The following is a 26,377-nucleotide window of genomic DNA, read 5'->3' on the forward strand; positions in this document are numbered from 1 at the left end:
TTAATAGAATGCGGTCCTCCTGTGGGACTAGGTAAAACTACTGGCAATTTATCCATGTTAGGGAGGTTAGGGGGAATTCGAACCTTCTTTCCTTTAGGAATGGATGGTTTATTGGCCTTTCGATTTTGCTTGGGGATTGCCCCTTCTATCCGGCCCCTTTCTTTTGTAGCGGATATGGTGTTAGAGGTGTTTAACTCACTTTGTTGCGCTCCACTCTCTGTTAGGAGATGAAGGTTAGGAGAAGCCTCCAGGTCCTGTAAAGTGTTTGAAGCATCAAGATCCCCAGTCTCTCCAGTGCTATGTACTAGGGCCTGTATATCTGTCCGAGAGTCAATGTTAGGTGTCTGTGCCTGTGCAATAAGGCCCAGGGAGGATCGCTTGGCCATGGCCAAGTCTTGGGACACTCTCCTATCCATTAGTATAATTCCCTCATCGATTAACGCATGAGTGCGGGTGATAAAATCATCCAAAGTTCCGGTGAGTTTTTTAGCCCCTACAGCGGCCATACTTCTAGTTTCGCGACAGTTCATAACCCGTATTTCCTAGCAGTAGTAGCAAAAAGGAGCTAAGTGTAACCGACCAGGGTTTGTGGCCCAGTCCAGCCTCCTCTGGCCTCTGAGGGCCACAGAGGGCCCGCCCTTTGCCCGGGCTTCGCTCGGCGTCCCGCTCGCGTCCCGCTGAGCGGAAGAGCGCTGTTCTTAAAGGAGGCGTTGCGGCCGGGGGCGTGTCTTGCTGGGGGCGCGGCTGTGCACACCTGTGCAGCGCAGGGACTCCTGGTCTAGAGAGTCCCTGCAGCACGCGCCCTCAGTTACCTCACGCTGTTGTTCCCTCCTCCTTCCGGGCGCTCTCCGGCGCTCCTGCAGCCTCGACCCCACGGCAAATGCCGCGCAGCGGCACCCGCGAAGCGGGTGCTGCAAGTTGTTAAACGGCGATATGGCGGTCAATCCCTCCAGGGACACGGGGAGGCTACAAGATGAATTGGCGGTTTCCCAGTTCACTTAGTCGGCAAGTGGCGGCGTCCAGGTAAAGTTCCTCACAAATAAGGGTCCCACTGCACTCAGGAAATCTTCACACTTAAGAGCTTGGTCGGACGGGGGCGTGTCTTGCTGGGGGCGCGGCCGTGCACACCTGTGCAGCGCAGGGACTCCTGGTCTAGAGAGTCCCTGCAGCACGCGCCCTCAGTTACCTCACGCTGTTGTTCCCTCCTCCTTCCGGGCGCTCTCCGGCGCTCCTGCAGCCTCGACCCCACGCCAAATGCCGCGCAGCGACACCCGCAAAGCGGGTGCTGCAAGTTGTTAAACGGCGATATGGCGGTCAATCCCTCAAGGGACACGGGGAGGCTACAAGATGAATTGGCGGTTTCCCAGTTCACTTAGTCGGCAAGTGGCGGCGTCCAGGTAAAGTTCCTCACAAATAAGGGTCCCCAGAGACTCAGTACTGCATGTTGCCAGATTACCCGAAGATAGAGGTCTTCAAACTGGGGGGCGGCCCCCCTAGGGGAAGGGTTTTATTTGATTCGGGGTGTGGGGGCATTGCCCAAGAGAGGCATCGCCCTGACAACAGTGCTTTGTTTTAGGTGAAAAAAAAAATCTGTGTGAAAAGTTTTGACTGTGTCCAACAATTCCTACGACATTAAAGACCATTTTACGTTCACCTACCCGAAAGAAGAGACAAGTACCCCATTACTCATGAGGTACGGGAATTGTTTTACCATAACCTCGTTAAACCTCGATATTGGTCCTGGTAGCCTAAATTAATCCTTGGACCAACCGTGAGGAATCAGGACACCCTTATACAATGGGTGCTAAAACAAAATATCAGGGACTAGTAGAAATGGGATAAATGGACGTTGACCCAGCTTTAATACTTCTTTAACTTGAAAAACAAAAATGACAAGCACAGAATCATTAAGTACAGCCAGAATATATTGCATTTTTATTTTTTTTAACTACGAGACCAACCCTCAGCCATCCCAAGCAATCTCCATATATGTCATTGTTAGCCCTTGAAAGGCAAGCAGATAGGTACAGAGGGTTCGGTATAATAGCATAGCATTTCCTTGCTCTTGATTTAACTATTTTCCGACATGACCAGTACCTTCCCTGTCCAGGAGATTCAGATTGTCTCTTCTGACATACTCTCTACCGGATTTTGCTAAGGAGTTTCCCATCATTGGAGTAATGTTACCATGCTGAAGATGAGGTCTACCCAAAGTGGTACTTCATATGGCCTCTGTCACTAGTCGCTACCTACCCCTGCCCAGGCCATCAAATGACTACTGGATGGGTGCAGCTGATGAAATAGTGGTGGGGTGTATGCCATTTACCTACCCCCAACTGGTGAAGATGCCTACAGGCTCTCCATAGAAAACCTGTGTAGCAGGTCCCTGCAATAGCTCACTTCCTCAGTATGTGATAAGTGTGTATAGAAAGGTGGAAGCGTAGTGGCAGGGCTGGATTGTCTCAGGCTTGTGGTCCCTCAGTGTAGGTGTAGCCCTAAGGAGAGTTGCCATAATTAAACAACATGGGTATATTGATCACCATCTGTCAAGCCACCCATGCATGTACCTGCCCTGCACATACCTCTACACTCCGTACACAGGACACTGTAGCCTGGTTATTTACTAAACTTACAATGAAACAGTAGTAGATCCTTTGTTCTGATCCCACTGATTCACTTACCATCAGTTGGATCAGGTCATTATGCATCGCGAAAGCAGGAATCTTTACAAAGATTGTAGACAAGGGCATGGACAAAGTAAAAACGGAACAAAAGAAATGTGCTAAATGACACTCCATTGCTCCTGTGGTCGGTTCTGGCAGAAGAGTAATGAGGCCCACCAACCAAGAATCGTCTGCAATGTATCCACTAACCTTGATATATGGGATGTCTGTCATCGGACGTGGTCCCTGAGAACAATATGTAATGAACATTTCGGAGAAACTGAACTCTTTAATAAGATGCAGTTGAACTTAATTGGACCCCCCACCCCCCAAAACAAACTTAACTGGATCTCCCAAAAATTCAAGTGCTGCACTCGTTCGGAGTAGATGAATGGGACCCAGCAACTGTCAAGCTCCGACTATCTGAACCGTCCTTCTGAGGCAGGAAAAAGATTTACTTTTACCATGAACAGTTGCTCTGAGCCAGAGAAGGATTTCACTAGAAGGCGAGAACAACAGGTTACTTACTTTCGGTAACATACTTTCTGGTAGAAACTCTACCTAACCACAGTTTCCTCACCGTTCCACTCTAGAAATGATGTGCAGAGCCTATATAGGCACCATTCTAGCATGCTGACATCAGTGGTTTTAGAGACTGTCTGCGCCCGAGATGCAGAGCTTCAATAGTAAATTGGCTTTTACCAGTGTGTGGATTCCTGGACTTGGGATCTTAATAATGGATTGGATAAAGCCCGATTCACAAAACGGGGAGGATGGAAGGATTGGTAAGGAATCTGGGGTTAGACAGAATCTCTATCAGAAAAAGAGCTACCAAAAGTAACTTGTGCTTCTGACAGAGTCTTCCAATTACAGATTCCTTATCTTTTGAATAGATACCAGATCAGTACCTATTAGGATGTGGGTCTGTGAATTGGCTCAAACCAAAAAGTCCTGTTGGACCGAACGGGTGAAATGCTCCTCTCAGCAAACCTGGCTGTCTAGACAGCAGTGTTTTGTGAACGTATAGAGAGAAGCCCATGTAACTGCCTGGCAGATGTCCAGGACATGAACTCCTCTTGCCAAAGAAGTGGTAGCAGCCATGACCATGGTGGAATGAGCTTACAGTACTGCTGTTGGTGGCTTATGAATAATGCACAGCAGATCTTGATGCACAGCACGATCCAGTGGTATGATGATCCTTTTCCACATGGCTTTGCCTTTTGTCACTCCAGTAAACTCCACAAACAGCTGATAGTTCTTCTGGTGTTCACTGGTACAATCAATCAATGTAAAATCTCAACACTCTTTTGCGGCCCAAGTGATGAAGTATCTCATCCTCATTAGAGGGATTAGGCCGAGCCTAAAACGCCGGCATGGTGATGGTTTGCCCAACGTGGAAAGGTGCTACAACTTTCGGCTAGGAGGTTTGCGTCTGCAGAACCAGTCTGAGAACAAGGTAGTACAGTGGGCCAAAACAGAGAACCTGAAGCTCACACGCTCACCAAGGTGATGGCAACAAGAAACATAGACTAGAGGGTGAAAAGCTGCAAAGGACAGATGTGAAGTGGCTCAAAGGGAGTGCACATCAAACATGTCAGGACCAAGTCACGGTCCCACTGTTGCTCGAGAAAAGGAGGTGGAGGAAACAAGTGTCGAGGGCCTTTCAAAAAACACATCACAACCAGTGATTTAAAGAATGAGGGCTGGGCTGGCAACACTAAAAAGGCTGAAAGACTTGACAGGTTCCCTTTAACTGGGCCCAAAGCAAAGCCTTTCCTGGTGAGAGACAAACAATGTTGGATAACTTGGCATGGAGGGGTCAATCTGGCATGTGCCGCACCAACCCACAAATTTGTCCCAACGACAGGCATTTACAGTTTCTGTTGAGGGACACCTGGCTGCCAAGATAACATCAACCACCACTGTAGGAAGGTATAAGGAGTCCAGTTGTTGTCGCTCAGTCTCCATGCGTGATTTTGGAGATTACAAAGCCAGGGTGCAGAACCCTGCCCTGATGCTTTAACAGCAGGTCAATCCAGAGGGCCAGCCTGATTGGAGGACAGATGCTGAAGTCCAGGACCTCTGGATACCACATTTCCTTGCTTGCCCAATCCAAGGCCCCTAGGATGACTTCAGCCCAGTCAGTCCTACTCTTCTTCAGAAGTAGCGAAGAAGAGGTATCAGCAGTAAGATATAAAGGACGGCTAAGTTCCACTTTGGGCAAAACACTTTTCCTGGCGAGAAACAGCTTTGAAACTCCAACAAGTAGAACTGCTGAAATTGTGTGCTCTCACTGGTGGCAAACCGATTTAACCAAGGTTCTCCCCAGTCGTGGAAGTGACATTGCACCACCTCCGGGTGTAACTGCCACTCATGATCTACTAGGCATTACTGGTGGAGTTAATTCACACTGCCATTTCCAGTCTAATAATCCACACTGCAGATCTTCTATGGTCTCTTCTGAAACCTGGCCTTGGTCAGTGAGGTCCCCTTGATGTTGGGCCCACTGAGACTATAGATCCCACTGCAGAGCCTGAATTTGCTACCTGAGTATGCAGAAGGCCATCAGTCACAGCAGCGTCAGAGTCGACCACACTTAGATCCAGGACAGAGACTGAAAGATCAGGCTTATTGCCCAAATGTCCTGGAATCTTCTTTCTAAGGGAAAGGCACAAAACAGAACCATGTCCAGAACAGCTCAGATGAAGGGGAGCATCTGAGAAGAAGTATGACATCGACACAATGATAGGGAACCCCAAAGCGGACAGGAGTTTTTCTGTAGTCTAGAAGTGGTTGACGACTACCTGGGGCAAACTCTCCTTTAACAGCCAAACGTCAATGTAGGGGAAGAATGGGACCCCCAACCTCCGAAGGTGTGCTGCAACCACCGCCATCACTTACGTTAACACTCAAGATATGCTAGCGAGACCAAAGGGGAGCACAGCAAACTATAAATGCTCCTGCCCCAACATGAACTGCAGGTAGCACCGATGGGCCTGCAGACCTGGGTATACAGAAATAGATATCCTGCATATCTCACACCACCATCCAGTCTCCAGGATCAAGGGCAGACAAGACCTGGACCAGTGTTAACATCTTTAATTTTTCCTCCTTCTGGGGGAAAGCATTGAATGGGTGCAGATCTAAAATTGGACATAGGCCTCCATCCTACTTTGGCAGCAGAATGTAACGGTAATAACCTACTTCTGGTGAAGGCACCCTTGTCATTGCCCCTTAGACAAATAGGGCTTGCACTTCCTGCCATAAAATAGACAGATGACCCTCCCTCCGTCAGTTGTTCTGGGGATGGCGGAACGTGCGGTGTAGAGGCAATGAAGGGCAAGATATTCGCTTTTCAGACTATTTGCAGCATCCTCCTGTCCAATGTTATCGCCTGTCAACCCGGCAAGAATTGTTGAATCCTGCCTCCAACCAGGTGGCTGTCCTCGACCGCGAAACTGCTGGGCATCCTGCGGAGGCTAAATTTGCTGCCGGTATGGAGTACCTCTGCCGAAGCCGCAAAGGGAATCGTAGGGCTGGTGCAGCAAGGCAGATAAGCCCCAGGAGCGTGCTGTAGACCTACTTTCTTTGATCCGCTCCAGAGCGAAATCTGCCTGGTCCCCAAACGAGGCAAGTCCATGAGGGATGATTGAACATTGTCTGAAAATACCATTGAACACAGACATGCGTGGCGGCGAATAACGACTCTTGTTCCAATGGTTCGGCAAATGGAATTGGTGGTGTCCAGGCCAAGACAAACTGTGAACTTGGCTGCATCATGACAGTCCTGTATGATTTGGGTTAGGACAGGTCAGAGATCTTCCGGGACACCTGGGAGGACTTGAGCCAACTAATCACAAACAGCTTGGGAATCGCACCCCAGAAGGCAACTGGAAACAATGGACCTGGAAGCCAAGCTGGTGGAGACTTGTACTGGTTTTGTCTAGTAATTTTTGGGTGCTTGGTGACATAGTGTTGCATTGCAGTCTTGTATGACCTTTGGTTTCATTGACACACAGTCACTGCAGGCCTCAGAGTTGTGGCTCAACCCCAGGCACCACACTCAAATCTGATATGGATCTGCCACAGACATCCGTTTACGACATGCCTTACATGACTTAAAACATGTCGTTTTGGGAGGTGACATTTCCCTTGCACACAGAACATTTTTGTTAAAGTAAAGTGTCTCAAAGATACAAGAGGTAGCTCTGGGTGGCATCTAGTGGTGCAGAAAGAAAGGAACTGATGTCAGTGCGCAGGAGTGATGCCTATATAGGCCCTGCACATCATTTCCCGGAGTGGTACAGCATCAGTGTGGAGCCCCATAGCGCCTCCTACCGGCGCACATAGGTACTGCTGAAAAAAGGTTTCCACAACAAGTCTGATGCCTGGGCAATATTCCAAAAGTGAGTCTTTATCAAAAGATTGAACATTCCAATACAATAGAGGAGCCGACTTCTATGACTGCAGAGAGAAGGGACTTTGCTGTGTGCTGGGAACCTGTCATACCAGCCCTTAAAATCAAGGTTCAGCTGCTCACTTGCCTGCCGTGATTAGCAGCTGAAGATTTAATTACTGCTGAGACTGAAGAAGCACCAAAATGCAACCCCAAGACTTTTGTAGCAGAGAGCAGGCGCTCTCATTTATCACAAGTGTCATAAGGAAGAACTAAAGGTACAAACAATATGAATCGCTGTTGCAGAGCAGCTACCCCAAGGTGCTCTTCCTACATGGGATTTAATGTTGTGGAAGCCACTTGCTCACCACGAAGGTCACGCTGTAGCCCAGAGGACTGCACACCCCCCCCCTTATAATTGTCAGCCGCAAAAGTAGGATTAAGACACAGCGTGCCCTTTGTTAGAGGACCAGGGCCACAGAGCGTCAGCGCAGGCTGAGCCCATCTTTCTGTGATCAATCCCCTTGCATGCTCCCAGGTGCTCTTAATGAACACTGCCTTCATGCACTCCATGCATGAAGGCCTACTTCCATAGCTTGAACCTTGTACATAAGAAGCACATGCTGCCTGCCTAAAACCCAATGCACAGCAGCACAGGTATCAAATCAACGATAAGACTGCTAACAAAACACCCACAAAATCCTCACTTTACCCTACTGGCCAGACCGAATACCTACACCATACCATTGACAGGATTACCTTCTTTAGCCATAGTTCGTGTAAATGTGCTCATGGACTCCTGGCAAACTGGGTAAAAAAAAGACTATGCACGTTTAGTGTTCAAGCAACTACTTGTGAGACTATGAAGTGCATTTTACTGTGCTACTGAACCTTTTACTGTGAATTAAATTTTACTACTTTTTATAAAGTCATAGCACTGTCTAAACCAAATATTGGTAACATGAACACATTATTTTACTCTCTTGTTTCTAAAAAATAGAATGTCAACCTTGTCAATGTCCAACAGAAAGCCATACTTCAATTAAAACAGCCAATTAACACGATAAAGTAAGATACATCAAGGTAATTAATATATATGTATGTTTTAAACCATCAATTACATCCAGCAGACATAGGCGTTCGAGAATTTTTTTACTTGTTAAATAACACTCATGTACACTGTATCAGTCTCAGCCTTTAAATGGTCTAGCAAGCTCATGCGTTTGATTTCTTTCTATCTCAGACGAAATACACAGCACTTAGGACTACGAGGAAATAAATGCAGTATTACCTTTGATATGGTTACATAGTACATAAAACCTGTAGGATCATGTAAATAGCCAAACATTGTTCTAAGAACAGAAGGGCCTTTACATTCTAACTTACCCCTAAACTTAAACTTCAGGGTAAAAATGTAGGGCCAAATTTTGATCTCGGTGGACGGGTTACTATGTTAGAACGGAGACGGATAATCCGTCCAGCGAAATATAAATCCCACTGAATATAATGGGATTTATATTTCGGCGGATGGGATATCCGTCACCGTTGTGACATAGTAACCCGTCCAAATTGGACCCTACATTTTTACCCTGAAGTTTAAGTTTAGGGGTAAGTTAGAATGCAAAGGCCCTTCTGTTCAAACCTTCAACAGGTGTTTAATGCAGACTTTTAGACACCTGGTTTTAGTGCATGGAGAAATTCAAATACAAGTCACCGATGGTTACAGGCTTCTAGTAATGGATTTCTGTGGTATAACCTAAGGCGTCTTATAACTGAATACTGAATTTACAGAGGGTGTTGCAAGAAGTAGTCTAGGCAGGTCTTCGAGTTGCAGCTGAATCTGCATACTTCATTTGCTATTCTAGAAAGTCAGCAAGCTGAATAGGAGGAACAACAGAAAATGGACAGTTTGTGTAGCATCCATTTTAAGTGGAAGCTGGACCTTCTATTGGGGGGAGGGGGTGATAATATTTTATCATTCATTTTTTACCTTTACAGACAATCCCTCTACAAGGTAAAATATTTTGTGCTGTTGAAAAAGTTGGGACATGTCCATCATGGGCTGCCAAAACACATTATCTTGGCTCTGGGTTATGAAATGCCAAGTGTCCATGGGCAGGAGAGATATCAAAATGGTGGCTTTCCTACATCATCATTTCTGAAAGTGCCTCATTTGTCAGGTGAAATTGTTTGAATACCTGCGGGTAGGCTCTGCAGCAAGGAGATACTGGGTAATGTCTCTTTTTGGAAGCCAGCTTTCAAATTAGGGAACACTTGGCACAGTAGGCTTGGCCTGACATCGGTTACCACATGGTCGGAAGGATATGCACCTTCACTGTAGGTTGAATTTTTGTGCACTCAATGATTAGCAACTGTAATTCCAGTCACAAACCACTGATCTGTTACTGACTCCCAAGTTGGGGTGGTAACTGATTTGCAAAGGGAAAGGAGTCAACTTTGGACCCCTTTCCCTATGGTAATCAGGATGGCAACTCCACGGGGTGTAGACAGTTTTCCAGGGACCCCTGCCAGCTCTCACAAAAGTTTTCCAAAACTTAAAACTTTTTTTATTTTTAAAGGAGACAGGGTTTCACCAAGGAGAAACTCCGATTTTTGTTATTCTTTTTGAAAGCAGTCCGTCTTGGAAAGCAATCACAGGAATGGCTGTTTGCTATTCCTTGCAGGCTCCCATCACTGTGATGTAGCCAATCCTGTGGGGTTGGTTGGATGGGGGGGGGGGGGGGGGAGGGTGGCTATGTGTGAGGCAGGTTTGCGTAAATTGAAATTAATTAGGCAGGTGGTTCTGCGACCCCTTGTGTTACGGCATTTTGTAAACCGACCTATTTCTACATAAGTTTGTTCACAAAATCAGACTGCATTCGTAAAAGGTTGGTGGGCAACATCAAACCACTTTTTGCAAATGTAACCTTTCTACATCAGGCCCATTGTGTTCTTTCACCTTGCATCTTTTGTATTTATTAGCACATTCAACAGCAACTTTAACTACATCAGTTATGGATATGCACTGTATAAAATTCTCTCTTGTACATGAGCTACTTATAGGAGGCATCTGGCACCTTACTTGCAACTTAGTTCAACTAGCACCATTTGCAGGGCGGATGGTGGCAAGAAAGTTTCGAAGTTCATCGTAAGTTAATTATCACTTCTAGCAAATGACTCAGTTCAGCGACATAAACTAATGTATTAAAGTGAAACACTCCTACATTCCAATGAATACTTATTTGAAACGTGAAACTTCTCTGTTCTGTATTTACATGATGTTTGTTGCAACGTTACTTGACAAATATTTTGCTGGCCCTGCTTGAACTTCGGTTCCTAGAGCCCAGACTGACCCCTGGCTTGGCTCTCCCTGTTAATTTGCTTGCTCGCCCGTCTTCCAATCCAGAGCTGATGCCCAACCCGCTTTGCCACTACAAATTAATCCTGATTCGCAACATCTTTGGTTACCCTAGAGCATGGAGTTACATGCATATCACTCTTGCAATACACCTCAACGAAGACATTGACATGTAGCACACCCTATTGTACTAGTTCTGAAGCACACACAGAGCTTTCAGTGAACCTCAGTCTTGACATACAGCACCCACAGCCTTTCAGTTACTGACAAACACACATCTCTGCCAATGCATCATGACAGAGTCACACAGGGGCTATAAGTAGCACTGGGATCCTCGGGCCTCTGCTAGCACTCCTCAATCTAGAACAGCAGAACACTGTCTCGGTCAGTGATGGGTTTTGTGTGAGTAGCAGTACAAGCAGCGCACCTTGCTGTCCTCTACAAAAGTACCACAGACAGCTGATGAATGCCCGCGAGTGCTAAACTGCACCAGCCCTTGCATACACGCCTGAGACCCAGATGTGTTGATGCACTGCAGTCATGCGCTCCAGCACCCTCAATTATATTCGACTGCATTACTGGAATGCAAGAAGCTGTGACAATGCACCTGAAACCCTATCTCAGGGGCCCAGCTTACTGAGATTCGGGGGATGTGGATATAAAATTTCCCAACTAAAGAGCAGTGGGCTGCAGGGTAAACGGATGAGATGACCATGGTTCAGGATGAACTGTTCCCAGGAGGAGCAGGGTCAGCACTGATTTTTATTAGGTGGGCTTCTAGAGCTGATTTTGAGTTCAGCAACAGTGTACCCTGTCCACCAAACTCAAGGACCCACCACCCAATTTAAGGTGGGCGCACAGCAAATTTTACACCGGCAGAGTAAAATGTATTCCAATGGTGTAAAACTTACTCTGATGACCTGACTGAGTAGGGGCCATCAGAGGTAAGCCACCCAACCGTCTGCCATATTTAGAGTAGCTGGTCGGTGGATTATTTTTCTTTTCTTTATTGTCTGTCATCACCAGGTAAACAAGCATTTGCAATGCAATCGGTCTCGCCTTCGGGACCTCATATGTGTTTAGCTATGCAGCACATTATCCTGGGTGCTGAAAAATCTACTGTTCTTTAACATGGAGGGAAAGTAAGCACCCAATGTTTGACACGCCAGGTATGGTAACACATGAAGAGAAATATTGCCTTTCAGCGGGAATTGGTATAGTCCAAAGCTCTGTTTTTAATATAAATTCAGGGCCTTCGGTAGTCATAGCACTGAAAATACAATATTTGAAAAAAGATTATAGTGTACGGGTGCTTGTGGAAGACAATTTCTATGGACTGGAATCTAGAGAATGCTAAAGTGATTCTGGTATTTTACTGACCTATGCTGGTCGTTTTCTATCAAGACAGTTAAATCGAGGCAGTTGAACAGTCCCTAAGCGGAAGCAGACAAGTCCTAGGGCTGATCTCCAGAGCCCACAAAGTACATACACATAAGTATATAATAAATATATACTAAAGTATATACAAGAGGTCTTGAATGCTCGACCTAAAAAATGGGAGAAAACTCTGGAGGTGTGTGGGTCAGTTTTTTTTTTCTTTTTCTTCAAAAACTCTATTAGGACCTCTATCTAGCATCGCACACTGGCTGAAAAATAATAGGTTGGAATGCTGCCACGAGAGATTGACAGCGATTAGAATATTTGCAAGCATTTTGTTCCATTAACTTTTAGGAGTAGGATTGCCAGTATATGCTTGGAAACCAGAGACTGGTGCAGCTTTTGGAATCTACTACTGCCAATATTTGTGAATTCTAAAACGTATCACATTAGCATCCATTCAAATTACTACTACAGGTGCAGATATACTGCTTTTCATGGTATGGCTTGACAGCAGAGGTGTCCTCAGACAATTTAAGTGAGCATCACTAGATAGAGACTTTGGCTCTGGCCAAAAGCTGGGAGCCAGGAGTTATAAAGCAGGGTTGCAGGAACAGGTTATCTTTTTTGGAGTGAGTTTTATATATCGCAAACTCGACCCAAAGGTATCAGAGCACTTTACATGAGCACCAGTTGCATTACAGACGGACACACTCCATTTGTTAGGCACCAGGAGATTAAGTGATTTGCCCAGAATCACTGGATGTTGCGCATCCCTGCAGAGACTTGAACCTGGTTCGCCAGCTTTGAGGTCAACCGCTCTAATCTATTTTTAGCACTTGGATTTATGGTGTCTGAAGAGCAGTAACTTGCAGAATTTTCCCAGGTGTCGAGATGGAGGTTTCTTTTTTTGAGGGACGCAACAGGAGCCTCTCCGCCCCCTGCCAAAAAAAACCTCAAACAGTTATTCTGTCAGTCCACACAACCAGAGGGTCAGATTGGGCCACGGCTTTGAAACTAGACTGTTGCACAACTGAATGCTTGAGGGTCATATGGCACTTCAGCGCAAATGGATGATGTAGTTCAGTTTCTCCAAAAGCACTCTGCAGTCTTGCCTGGAATATAAATTCTTTGAAAGGTTTGGTGAGATGTCAGTGTTAACCTTGAAATCAATATTTCACATGAAAAATATGATGCGATAAATATTACCGAAAAAGTAGCATTGTGGGAAGTTCCTAGGGGGGGAGGGGGAGGGTGGAGAGGCGGTCTGCAACCTTGCAATGTCCGCTACCTACTACCAACAAATACATAATGTGTTGCAGTTTTTTTTTTTAATTCCTTGGTTGTCCCTTTTCACCTCAATAGGTTTTGCCTGCTGAAGCTATTGTTTTTAATATAAACTTAAAAAGGACTTTCTTTTCTGGCTTCTTATTGCTTCCTGTGCGTGTCAGTTACCTTTCCTCCATTTCCATTAACTGTAGCATATTTTCCTGCATTTACCAATGCTTGTTTCTAGTATGCTTCTCATCAGTTTCCCTAAGCCGAAAATACTCTTAACATCCGCTTTGGTGAAACTATATTTTCATGAAGTTTTGCCTTTTACTATTACAGCATATTTATACAACAATTCATTACCTCTAGAGATTAAGTGATTTGCATAGAATCAAAAGATATTGCCAGCAGCCTCCAAGACTCGAACAAAGATCTCCAGCAGCTCTGGCCGCTGTGCCACATCCTCTCCTCCTCCCGTGTTATCTGTCAGGGAGCTCTTTCCTTCACCCAGACGACGATTGATTAAACCTGTTTTTTATTTATTATAATGGGGAACCCGATGCAACACCACTGCTACTTTTGATATTTTTTTATGTACAAAACGTTTAATCTCGATCGTTAGCAGAACGCAATTTAGGACAGTACCATAGGTAGAACTCCATTTGTACACAATACGTTGATGCACATTCAAGTGTGAGGTGAAGTTCACATATGTGACGTGTTTTTTTTTCTAACCTGCTACCGAAACGTACTCCTAGAATTACGCTCATCAGTGCCTTGCCACCAACTTGTACCTAGAAAAAAGACGGCACTTTTACAACTACTGGAAGGCGTTCGAGCACTCGTCTGATTAATATTTTCATGCTGCAAAACCCACCACAGAGAATGAAACGATGGCTGAAGTAAGTCCGGCTTGAAAGACTGCCAGGAGCTTGAAGAGCGAGCCCAGGCCAAGCTCCCAAGAGAATGACAGAGGCGATCGGATTCGATGAGATCAGCAGATCTAATCCGGATGCCCGGTGCAGCCTGAAGGGTGTCCTTGTCCTGTTCAGAGTGTAACAGTGCACCGGTCGTGACAAGGAGCTACAGCGGATGAACAATGACCGAGCACACCTTGCAGTATTACTCACAGACAGAAAATAGGGCACGTGCGCTCTGGGGCGAGAAACCAGAGACGCGATGCATCTCCTGCCAGCACCCTCGGAGGGCGAGTCCTGATTTCTGCGCCGGGTAAGACCACGCTCAAACTAGGGAGCCTTACTCATTCCCACGGGAAGAACGCACTTGCCCTCACCAGAACGAAGGGATGGGCGAGCCTTATCATGGCTAGCGCTGCCAAGGTGCTAGAAGGTACTAACTACTTCTTGTGAAGGTGGCACTCACTCTCTATGGAGGGCTAACTTCAGAGGTAATAACCGACGCTAAGGACCCACACCACTGAAGATGAAAACAGCACTCACTCTGCAAAGAATGACCCGGGATCATCGGGTATAAACGATGCCACGAAAACTATCACTCGTGAAAATGGTCCTCGCACCCTCCCTAGATGAGAAATGTGTGCCCACATGCACCATCCTGCGGGAACAGTGGACACACTGGTGATGGAAGGTCTACACCTGCTGCCTCAGAAAGAACGAGTGGTGGGTGCACTAGGAGCTTCACGTAGCTGTCGCTGGATATTTTTAGAGGACCCACAGAGAACTGAAGAGAAATGGGCTGAGCTAACAGACTGCTCCAGTTTACAGATCACGTCTTTTTCTGGTTTAATTTGGAAACCAGCTCCATTCGGAGCTCAGCGGGAGGAAGAGGGGTGGTAGGAGCAACAACCGTGCGGTACACCTAGCAACTCTCACCGTTCCGCCAGCATTTCTTAATATTGACCAAGAACACACTGGGGCTCCCGCTCTGAAGCAAACATGTTCTGCTCAGTGCATCCCACCCGTCCTAAAGTCCTTTTTAGCGGTCAGAGCGCCACTGAAGCCTCAAGCCAAATGTATGGCTCAGCTCGAGATCCTCTTGGACCCTCGAGCTCACAACGAGCAGAGCTTTACAGTAGACCACGCTGTTAACTCATTGTTCATTTCTGCTTTCCCAACTCCCTTGTTCTGCAGTCTTTCTGCATAGGGTCTGCTGCCACCCATGCCCGCAAGGACTACTTTAAAATGCAGAAAACTATCACAGTGCAATCACCTTCATTAAAGTCTAATGTCTGAATTGTGCAGTGTGAATCCAGAAAACCTGTGATCAATCCCAGCTTCCTCACTTCAGCTGAACAAACTGTGTGATCCTAGGCAATTGTTTTACTTTACTCTGCCTGCTTTTTATTCATGCAAAAGAACAGATAATGGATGGAATGCTGAATCAAACATTCACCCCAAGTCACAGATCTGGGTTAAATCCATCTTTTTTTCATGCCACGCCATTCCAGTTTAGACCCAGCCATATGCAAATCAGTCTTGCCCCTGTTCCCCATGGGAACAGTCCAGCCCGAACTGCCAGGCCCTCCCTGGACCAGAAACAAGCATCCTAGGTCCAGTTTCAGGGTTTCACCCCTCATCAGCCAGGATAGCTTGAATCTGGTGGCATAGCAAGTATGGGACCCACGTCTGGGCATACCTCTCCCACTTAAGGCGACAAATGCAAAAAGAACAGATGATAGACGTTCATCATCTGTGTCTTTTGCTTTCTCGCCCTAAGTGCGCCGGGTATGCCCAGAAGTGGACCCCAGGCTCACTGTGTCACTGGATTCAAGCCAGCCTGGCTGGTGAGGGGTGATGGAGGACCTGCTTTGGCAGTTCGGGCTGGACTGTTCCCATGAGGCACAGTGTCAAGACTGATTTGCATATGGCTGGGTCTAAACTGGGGTTACATGGTGAGCAAAAAACCCAGATCTATTGCTCGGGCGAATGTTTGATTTGCTCTACATTCCGTCCATCATCTGTGTCTTGTTTTCTCGCCCCATGTGCACCAGGTATGCCCAGACGTGGGTCCCGGGCTCACTATCTCACTGGATTCTAGCTAGCCTGGCTGATAGGGGGTGATGCCCCGAAACCGGTCCCAGGATGCTTGTTTCCGATCCAAGGAGGACCTGGCTTGGCAGTTCGGGCTGGACTGTTCCCATGAGGCACAGTGTCAAGACTGATTTGCACATGGCTGGGCTAAACTGGGGTGACATGGTGTGCAAAAGAACAATGGATTTAACCCAGATCTACTGACTGGGGGTAAAGGTTTGATTTACTCCGCATTCCGTCCTTCACCTGTGTGTCTTTTGCTTTTTGTTCATTATCACATTTGACAGCACCTTGAACTACATAAGTTCAGGATATGCGCTGTAGAAAATTCTCTTGTACGTTAGCTACCTATAGGAGACATTTGACACCTAACTTGCTACTTTGTTCAAGGGGCATCATTGACAGGGCAGGTGGTGGTATGAACGTTTCTATGTTCATCTCAAGTAAATTATCACTTCTAGCAAATTAGTCTCTGTTCAGCGACAAACTAAATTACTAAACCGAAACTCTACGATGTTCCGAGGAAAACTTTTTGGGAAATGTGAAACTTCTCTGTTCTGTGTTTACGTGAGATTTGTTGAGCAATTTACTTGCCAAATATTTTGCTGGCTAAGCATGTGCTTTGGTTCTTAGAGCCCAGACTGACCCCTGGCTCGGCTCTCCCTATTTATTTGCTGGTTCGCCCGCCTCTAGTCTTTTCCATTCCAGAGCTGAAGCCCACACCCGCTCTGCCAATACAAATAAATTCTGAACCACAATACTTATGGTTATCCTAGAGCAGGGATCTACATGCACACTCACTGGCAATACACCTCGACAATGACATGGACATGTTGCACACACTGTTGTAGTAGTTCAGAAGCAAACATACAGCTTTATCAGTGCACCCTAGTCATGACCTATGGCACCCACAGCCTTTCCGTTACTGACACACACATCTCTGCCAATGCACCATGACAGAGTCCATCCTGGGCTATAAGTAGTACTGGGACCCTCAGACCTCTGCACCTCAATCCTGAACTGCAGAAGCTGGTCTATGTCAGTGATGGGGCTCGTGTGGGTAGAAGTACCAGCAGCGCACCTCGCTGTCCTCTCTAAAGTCCCACACACATTTGATGAATGTCTGCGAGTGCCCTGCAAATCACGCCCGAGATTCAGAAATGTGTCGATGCACAGCAGTCAAACACTGCAGAACCCTTTCTATTGCAGTCCTCAATTACATTCTATCACATTACTGGAATCCAAGGAGCTGTGACAATGCACCCTAGGGGTGCACAGTGAGATTCAGGGAGTGTGGATCTCAAATTTTCAACAACAAAAAAGAAAAAAAGGAAGAGGGCTGCCGGGTAAAAGGGTGAGATGACCAAGCCTCGGGATGGACTGTTCCCATGAGGAGCAGGGCCAGTACTGATTTGCGTTAGGTGGGTTTCTGGAGCCGATTAAGAGTTTAGCAGACAGCATAACTTGTCCACCTAACTCAAGGAGCGCCCACCGATTTTGAAGTCTAGTGGACTGCAAGTTTTACATCAGCAGAGTAAAATGTACTTAATTGAAGTCAAACTCCCTCCTGAGGCCCGACCAAGTAGGGGTCATCAGCGGTAAGCCACCTGACCATCCATCTTATTTAGGGTGGACGGTTGGGTGACTTTCTTTTTCTTTAACAGTCTGTCATAAACAAGTAGATCATGGCGATGAGGTGTAGTACAAAACAAACAAGCATTGGCAAACCCCATATGTCACACCTATGGAAAAGCTATTGGCTGTAGCAAATGGGTTTCAGTGGATAACAGAGGTTGGGGGTATAACGGAACTCTTAAAACATTTTTTTTTAAAAAGTGGTACAAAGAGGCCAGTTTCTATGCATTCTACTATGTGCAGTCCTGTTTGCCCAATTATAAAATCAGGATTCCCAATCCCTGAATGCAAAGAATAAATATGGACTGGACAAGCCAATCGCACAAGGAACTGGGAAATTTGAGGGATTATTAACTGTGAAACTGCATGTCACAGAAAGTAGTCAAATGTTAGCTAACAAGCCAGTGTGGTGTTTTCACAAACCATGGGAGCTTTGCAGCCCCAGAGGGTTTTCTTCTTAGCTAGTTTAGAGCTGGTGGTGTCTATTTTGCCAGTTCTTTTGTCAAAATGGGGAACGTCAGCACTATACAATTTGTATTTGCCTTCGTCTCACCTAGTCAAGTGTGAAAGCTGTTTACATGAGGCAAGAACATAATAAAACCTGTCTGCCAATACGTTGAAGTGAAACTAGTAAAGAGCTTGGGCGCTACATTAAAACCACTTCAGGCAGCAGCCTTGTGGATCCACTACATATGACCACAAGACAAAGAAATTTAGAACAAAGGTCTTTAAAAAAAAAAAAAAAAACCCTGTCCTAGGGAAGAGGGTGCACCCAAAAAAAATGAAAGTGCCATTTTGCTAGGGGCTTCGAAAACCCTTCACTGGTTAAGTCCAGAATTATTTATGAACCACATCATCTTACTTTTCATCTCTACTGTCTGTCAGACCTCGACCTGCAGTGATTTAATGCTGTCTTATGGTGGTGTAAACCCCTGTACAAATAAAGAAACAATAGCATTTCTGGTCACTGACCCCCTATCGGATATCCAAGCGGTAACTGAAAGTTAAGCTGCAAAAGGCTAAAGCAACAAAATATTAGCCAAATCACAGCGAGAGCAGCGGATGGTCACAGGAGGGACACTAATTAATCTAATCTGTGCTTGGTGCATGCACCACCGAAAGACAGGGAAGTGGCACATGGCAGGCACTGCCCATCCAGACGGCATCAAAGAACAGTGACAACACGTCAAACGAATGGTAAGCAATTGGTTGGTTCCACGCTCATTATTGAACACAAGAGTCTTGCAAGCGAGAATACATGCCCTAGCACAAGCTCAAACAGGCGAGACCTAAAAATTAACGCCAGACCATGGGAGAAATGTCTGGTGGTGTGTGCGTCATTTTTCAGAAACAAAATTAGGCCCTCTATCTAGAGTGGCGCATTGGGTTAAAAATTATGGGCTGGAATGCTACCACGAGAGACCGACCGTGATTAGAATATTAGCAAGCATTTTGTTCCATTAACTTTAAGGAGGATGATTGGCAGTAAATGCTTGGAACCAAACACAATAAGGAGCTATAGGGGCAGAAAACAGGTCTTCCCCCACTCTGAGCCTTATACACAATAAATGACCTGTTCACACGGTGATATCACAACTCGTAATCCTAACATAGTTGTCATATATTTAGACAATCTATTGAGTCAGTGGTTACACCATCTGTACTTCTACAGGAGCCGATCACCAGCAGAGAAAGAGATTACTAAAAATTAGAAACTATCTTTGTAACCAGTGATCTGTGTCTCTAAAAACTTAAATGTGGTGAAAAACATGTGAGAATGGAATGGTGGTGCCTCACCGTAGCAACACCAGGGAGGATAAAGCAGGAAGGTACTCGCCTGCTACCTCAAGGTCTCATCATCAGCTCCCACCACTCCGAAAGGAAAATGTGAAAGAGGGGGAGAGATAGGTAGAGACCCAAACAGACAAGGTGCTAGGGTGTGTGATGAAAGAATAGCTGTGCAATTAATTTGTGCACTAGATACAACCCCACAATTAGGACCTGGGGATCAGGAAATCACTCCCCATGTCCCTCTATACAAACTGAGCTAGATCACACTTGCTATCAATCTTTTATTCTGTGCTGTGTGTCTGCTCATTTAAAACGCCGACATGTTTCATTGCCACTGGATAAACTCACGGCAATTTCTTCAGGGCGTGGGTTTTATCGCTCCACCCTGCACCAACACTTGTCTATTAAAAACCATTCGGGATGTAGCCTATCATGGGCATACCTTTACCCTCGAGCACTTATGTGTGTCTGTACAATCACTCCTTCAAAAGGCTCTTCCAGTCACTTCCTATCATGAATCGAGACAGAGTCCGTGGCCGGTACGTGAGTTTATCCAGTGGCAATGAAACAGGTCGGCGTTTTAAATGAGCAGACACACAGCACAGAATAAAAGATTGATAGCAAGTGTGATCTAGCTCAGTTTGTATAGAGGGACATGGGGAGTGATTTCCTGATCCCCAGGTCCTAATTGTAGGGTTGTATCTAGAGCACAAATTCATTGCACAGCTATTCTTTCATCACACACCCTAGCACCTTGTCTGTTTGGGTCTCTACCTATCTCTCCCCCTCTTTCACATTTTCCTTTCGGAGTGGTGGGAGCTGATGATGAGACCTTGAGGTAGCAGGCGAGTACCTTCCTGCTTTATCCTCCCTGGTGTTGCTACCGTGAGGCACCACCATTCCATTCTCACATGTTTTTCACCACATTTAAGCTTTTAGAGACACAGATCACTGGTTACAAAGATAGTTTCTAATTTTTAGTAATCTCTTTCTCTGCTGGTGATCGGCTCCTGTAGAAGTACAGATGGTGTAACCACTGACTCAATAGATTGTCTAAATATATGACAACTATGTTAGGAGTACGAGTTGTGATATCACCGTGTGAACAGGTCATTTATTGTGTATAAGTAAATGCTTGGAAACCTGAGACTGGTACAGCTTTCTGAACCTACTACTGCCAATATTTGTGAATTAGAAAAAAAAGTAGTTCATTTGCATCCAATCAAGAAATATTTATACGGGTGCAGATTTACTACTTTTTATGGTCTTGCTTGACAGCACATCTTTCATAAGACAATATGTGAGAATCACTAGAGACAGGCTTTGGCTCTGCCCACATGCTGGGAGCCAGGAGTTCATGTTCCGATTGGGCAGTGGTTTGCTTCCACAAAAAATGTGCTTACCTTCCACGCAGCTGTGATCATTTTGTTTATCCAGCTGCCAAAGCTTGATCTTTCAGGGGTACAAACATAACATTGAAATGCTATTAAAGTGTCTTAGATAACGAAATAATGTATGTTGTTTTCTCTAGCAGCAGCACAGATAGGAGCACAGTAATTAAACTACAGAGATGTTTAGAACTTGCTTGACAGTGAAACTACCACCTTACCTTTTAACCCAGACCAATATTATTCTACAGTTATCTGATTCCACACAAATACATATCCATTGCCATTTACTTGTAATGCTTCACGTTACCATACAACATTCCTTAAAAAGCAGACCTACTGGCATCGCCAATGCTTGTTTGGTAAATCGGTCGCTATATATATTTAAGTTGCTGATATAAAACATTAACTCATTAAAACCTCTTCGTGAAATCAAGACAACTACAAAAAAAAACAAAGACAGAAGACCCGACTCAGCCTCTCCCCCAAATTACCATGTCATGTATGCATTTGTTTTTGGGGCAGTTGCACCCCGTTGCTACACCCCTCCCTGACATACTCCCATGTTACTCCAGCGACACTGCCGCCTGCACCTTAAAGGCATTAGGAGGTAGTTATTCTGGTGGCAGGCTTTTAACTAACCAGGCCAATGTACGTTATTAGTGATCCTAACTCCTTAAGCCTTTGTGCTCCGCCCGTATTAGGACTCGCTTCAACTCCGCCAATGACAGACGCGACCCATTCTGAAAGGTGCAACACAGACCAAACGATCTGCTCGGCACTATTGGGCATCAAGCGTTTCTGGAATTCAAGAAAAGCGCATTTCCGTCTGATAAAATCGATTTGCGGGATTCAGAGCCTAATTTCTACCCTTTTATCTAGCAAGTACACCGTCACTCTCCTTAAAAATAGAGACAATGGACAAAAAAAACATCTTCGTCCCTCAAAGTAACGTTCTACACTTTAAAGACTCTGGGCCACAATAAAAGTGCACTATCAAAACATGACGTCCAAATCCTTAAAAACAACAGGTGTATTAAAAACAATTATAACCACCACACAGCGGTCCATAAAGGGCAACGCTGGCGTTTCTGCCTCACCAACAAACATGGTTCAGTCCTCAATTCGGACGGTTCAACTTATGTTCTCAAAACGCACGTTTTTGCCCTTCAATATAGCCCCCCAAATCAACGGAGACCCTTCATCCCGTCCCTTTAAACCACCATTAACTTATATATCAGCTGAAACTACCATTTAGGAGAAGTTGAACACAATCCTCTTCAAATCGAGTCAGCCACTGTAAGAAATGTTACCTGAATACCTGTCTCTGCTAATAAATGATAGCGTTTAGGTGTAGCGCTCGCATCCACACACATCCCGCCATAAACGTAGCTGAATGTGCTTAACTACTTTCAATTTAGCAAGTTCCATTCACGCTAGGTGTCCTGCACAACACTCTCGCACGCTCTTACTGTATGGAAAAAGGTCAGACTGTTTACAAGTACAGTGGGCGACTTGGTAAACTTGAGCTAAATAACATGCAGAAAAGCCCCGAATGAGTAATGCTACACAGAAGTTAAACGCATGCCATGCCTGAACAGGACACCCGTAGGCAAAAATTCCACACTTGAAATACACTTGACAAGGCTCACGGCCTCAAAACAGGTTCCGCATACGTTCTTGCTGCAGTAATTGACAGTGGCTGCAAGATGTGGTATGACTAATCTACCAAATTTGGAATTAGATCGGGGTCTAGAACAGCATCCCCATTTCACACATGTTCTGTGACCACGGACATATCATCCTGCCCCAGTTCTGCTACAAGAAGCACTCCATACACTCACAGTCTCTCTACTCTACGCCCCAGATTGTTAGGATGGCTTTCGCAATAGGCGAAACCAACTTAAAGGGCAGAGGTGGACGTCTGACCACCTGCCGCAGGTGCCATCCAGGGAACGTAAGCTGTTCTGCACAACTGCACTTGATCAACATTGTCACCTAGTATCCTTCTGACGCTTCCCTACTGTTCCTAATATGCAAGGCTGGTCTAAGTGTCGGAAGAGGTGCAGCGTAAGCATTTTACAGGTACTCGAGATTCAGACGTGGACATGCTCTGAAAATACAAGGTGTCAATCTGGTGGCACACGAAAGACACCCACGGGTACTTACTGTACTCAAGAACGGTTAATGACATAACTCTTCTTACCAATATAGTTTTTCTTAGAACAGGTATATTACCAAATCAGAGCAGTCGATCTAAATTCACGTTGTAACACCAAACGCCCCTTTCTGTAATCAGATCACCATGGGTGTCTATGTTGCCCAGCTCGTCCTAATAGGAATGCATGCCACTGCTTTGGTTTCTATGAGCCCCCGAATGCCAGGGTCCGCACAAGGGGTGCTTAAGTTGCCCAACTCATTGAGCTTAGAGTCGTGGCACTGCTTGTGTTTGTATGCGCTCTGCATGTACCCTCTGTGCCAGGGTCCACACAATGGGTGTAGAGGTTGCCCACCTTGTGGCGATAAGAATACATGGCAATGCTTGTGTTTCTATGCACCCCCAACCCCCGCATTCGCCTTCAGTGCCAGGGTGCTCACCACGGACGCTGAAGTTGCTCATCACATTGTGATCAATGCGCGGTACTGCCAGTGTTTCTATGCGCAGCCCATCATGCGCCCTCAGTGTCAGGGGCTTCACCATGGGTGTGGATGTTGCCCAGCCCGTTGCACTTAGGTGTGTGGCACAGCTTTACCCCACTCATGTTTCAATGCCCGCCCCAACACGCGCGCTCAGCGCCAGCGTCCTCACCATGGGTGTAGATGTTGCCCAGCTCGTTGCACTCAGATGTGTGGCATAGCTTTACCCCACTTATGTTTCGATGCCCGCCCCAACCCGCGCGCTTAGCGCCAGAGTCCTCACCATGGGGGTATATGTTGCCCAGCCCGTTGCACTCAGATGTGTGGCATAGCTTTACCCCACTTATGTTTCGATGCCCGCCCGAACCCGCGCGCTTAGCGCCAGCGTCCTCACCATGGGGGTATATGTTGCCCAGCCCGTTGCACTCAGATGTGTGGCATAGCTTTACCCCACTTATGTTTCAATGCCCGCCCCAACATGCGCGCTCAGCGCCAGCGTCCTCACCATGGGTGTAGATGTTGCCCAGCCCGTTGCACTCAGATGTGTGGCATAACTTTACCCCACTTATGTTTCGATGCCCGCCCCAACCCGCGCGCTCAGCGCCAGTGTCCTCACCATGGGTGTAGATGTTGCCCAGCTCGTTGTGAAGGTAGAAGAGGCTCCGCACGCACTCGCCCCCGGTCGCTTCCGGCCGGTATCCGGTCAGCACAAACTTGTTGAACTGCAGGTGCGGGGGGCAGCTAGCCCAGTCTAGCAGCCGTGGTCCAGCCAGGAAGGTCTTGCGCGCCCGGGACACATGGGACCCTGCTCCCCCCGGCTCCAGAGCCCAAGGGTCCCGCCCAGGGCGCTCGCGGAGGCGCACCGAGGGCAGGGCGCCTTCGCCGGGGGCCGGGCGCGAAGAAGTCTCAGCCAGCAGAGAGCAGCGCTCCGTGATGGGCACGGACGGAGAGCGGACGAACCCGTTGGCAGCCGTGGTGATGCTGTTGAAGCCGGCACGGAGTGCGCAGCAGTCGCAGGGAAGTGCCGGGGCCCGGCGGGTGCACTCGCAGCAATCACCTGAGTAGCCTACCATGGACAGGGCGGAGGTGCAGGTCTCCTGCAGGAGGACCCTCCCACCAAAGCGCCCGGGGAGGAGGCGGGCGTCCTCTTAGCTCCTTAGTGACCGGAGGTCAGCCTCTGAGACGCATGCCGACACGTCTCTCAAGTTCAACTGGCACAAAGTCTCCTAGTGTCAATGAGCTGCAAGCCCCCTGCGCAGGCAGCTCACGCTGGCCATGACTCTGGGCCACAGGAAAGGCGAAGATCCCACGACGGGTGACGGGTCAGGAGATGTCGGACTCTTCGACAAGTAACCGCCCCGGGACTGTCGGCGGCAAATGCAAGAGCACGGGAGAGGAGACGGTGCTTCCAAACGTTGTGTTGGCCAAGGGTCCAATTCAATGCCAACAAGACCACGAGTCTTTGAAGATCACTGGATGATTCGAGATCCCAGTGGACAACAATTCTCAACGCTGACACTAAGCACTAGCAAAGGCTACCCCACGGAAAGGGCGGCAGAGGTGCCCGATGAGCTTCTCAATGTCCATAGAGCCTCATATATTCAAAGTTGGCAGCAGGTTTCAGTCATGCGAGGCTCGACACTGGGAGAAACTACTGGTTATCTGAGCAGAGCAGGCAAGTGATGGGTAACCAAGGAGCTTCTTGAGCACAAATTTCGATATATGGTGGAGGACAAGTCGCAACACTAGTAGTGGGCGACAAGCAGTCAGTGTAACCCTTCAAGTATGCAAAACATCAGTGACAATTGAGAAGAAGCACTGATGGGAGGGTTCTGTCAAACATGGCACTAGGTACAATTCTTTGCAACCTGGTCAGAATTCGCTGTTCACTGGCACAAGCAGACATGAAGGTGAGGGTGGCAGTAGTTTGTGGGCGCAGAGGCTGACAAGTCAATTAAAAGCACCAAATATCAGGCAAGGCAAGAGAAAGGCTTTCTGGACCAACACACTGTTCAGCGCCTGGCAAGGGCTCTCCTGAGGTCCTGATTATATGTACACAATTCCCAATAATTCAAAACATGCTCCCGAGGGGCAGAATACAAAATTTGGACATCAGATGCGGTACGGAGAAAAGAATTTTACATGTCAGGCATGGGGTAATAATTCTACCAATGTCAAACTTGGATAAGTGCCTCCACAAAGGTCATTAGTTTGGTAAGGATCCTCCTAAAGTTTGATATCCAGCTACAAATTCTGAGTGTTAGGCCTAGGGGCAGAGGTGCTAAATTCAGGCACTGGTTTATTAATCTGCCAAATGCTGTTCAAGTTTAAGGGGTTTACCACTGACCAACGCAGGGTAAAGACTTAACTAATGTCAGGGGTGGGAGAAAGGGCTTTCTAAATGCCAAGAAGGTTTAAGGACTCTCCAAATATTGGTTTCAGACCTGAATTATTCCAATGAGAAGCTCTCTAAATGTCAGGTAGATGCCAAGGGCCTACCAAACATCAGGCTTAGGCACATGGTAATTGCATTTCAAGCGCCACGCATGAAAAGTGGGTAGACACTCCAAATGCCAGCCATGAGTAAAGTGAGAGCTTTCTTGTTGAATGTCAAGCTAAGACCGGAGGAGACAAAACTCAATGCCAGTAACGGCCATGGAAATAAATGTCCCAATCCCTTGCATAGGCACAGGATGCTGTCAGGTGTTGACATAAGCAATAGTTGTCCCAGAGGCAGCGTAACACCACTACGTGATAGGAGCTGGCACGCACCTCTCTAAATGTCACAGCTAAAAAGAGCTAACAGTTGGCTTTAAAGCAGTATAATTACTTTCTAATTTCAGCCCTAG

At 46.6% G+C, this 26,377-nt stretch overlaps 1 protein-coding gene across 1 annotated transcript in view; it reads right to left on the reverse strand.

Annotated features, from left to right (window-relative positions):
* PAQR4 (progestin and adipoQ receptor family member 4) overlaps positions 1-25,910 on the reverse strand; it is a 108,956-nt gene extending 83,046 nt beyond the window's left edge. The window contains exon 1 of the mRNA XM_085618493.1: positions 24,145-25,910. Coding sequence (XP_085474619.1) covers positions 24,145-24,601 — 457 coding nt within the window. The 5' untranslated portion in view covers positions 24,602-25,910. The remainder of the gene's footprint in view (positions 1-24,144) is intronic.
* Positions 25,911-26,377: the final 467 nt, after the last annotated feature.

The sequence above is a fragment of the Triturus cristatus genome, chromosome 7 (assembly GCF_964204655.1).
Source record: "Triturus cristatus chromosome 7, aTriCri1.1, whole genome shotgun sequence".
NCBI classification, from domain to species: Eukaryota; Metazoa; Chordata; class Amphibia; order Caudata; family Salamandridae; genus Triturus; species Triturus cristatus.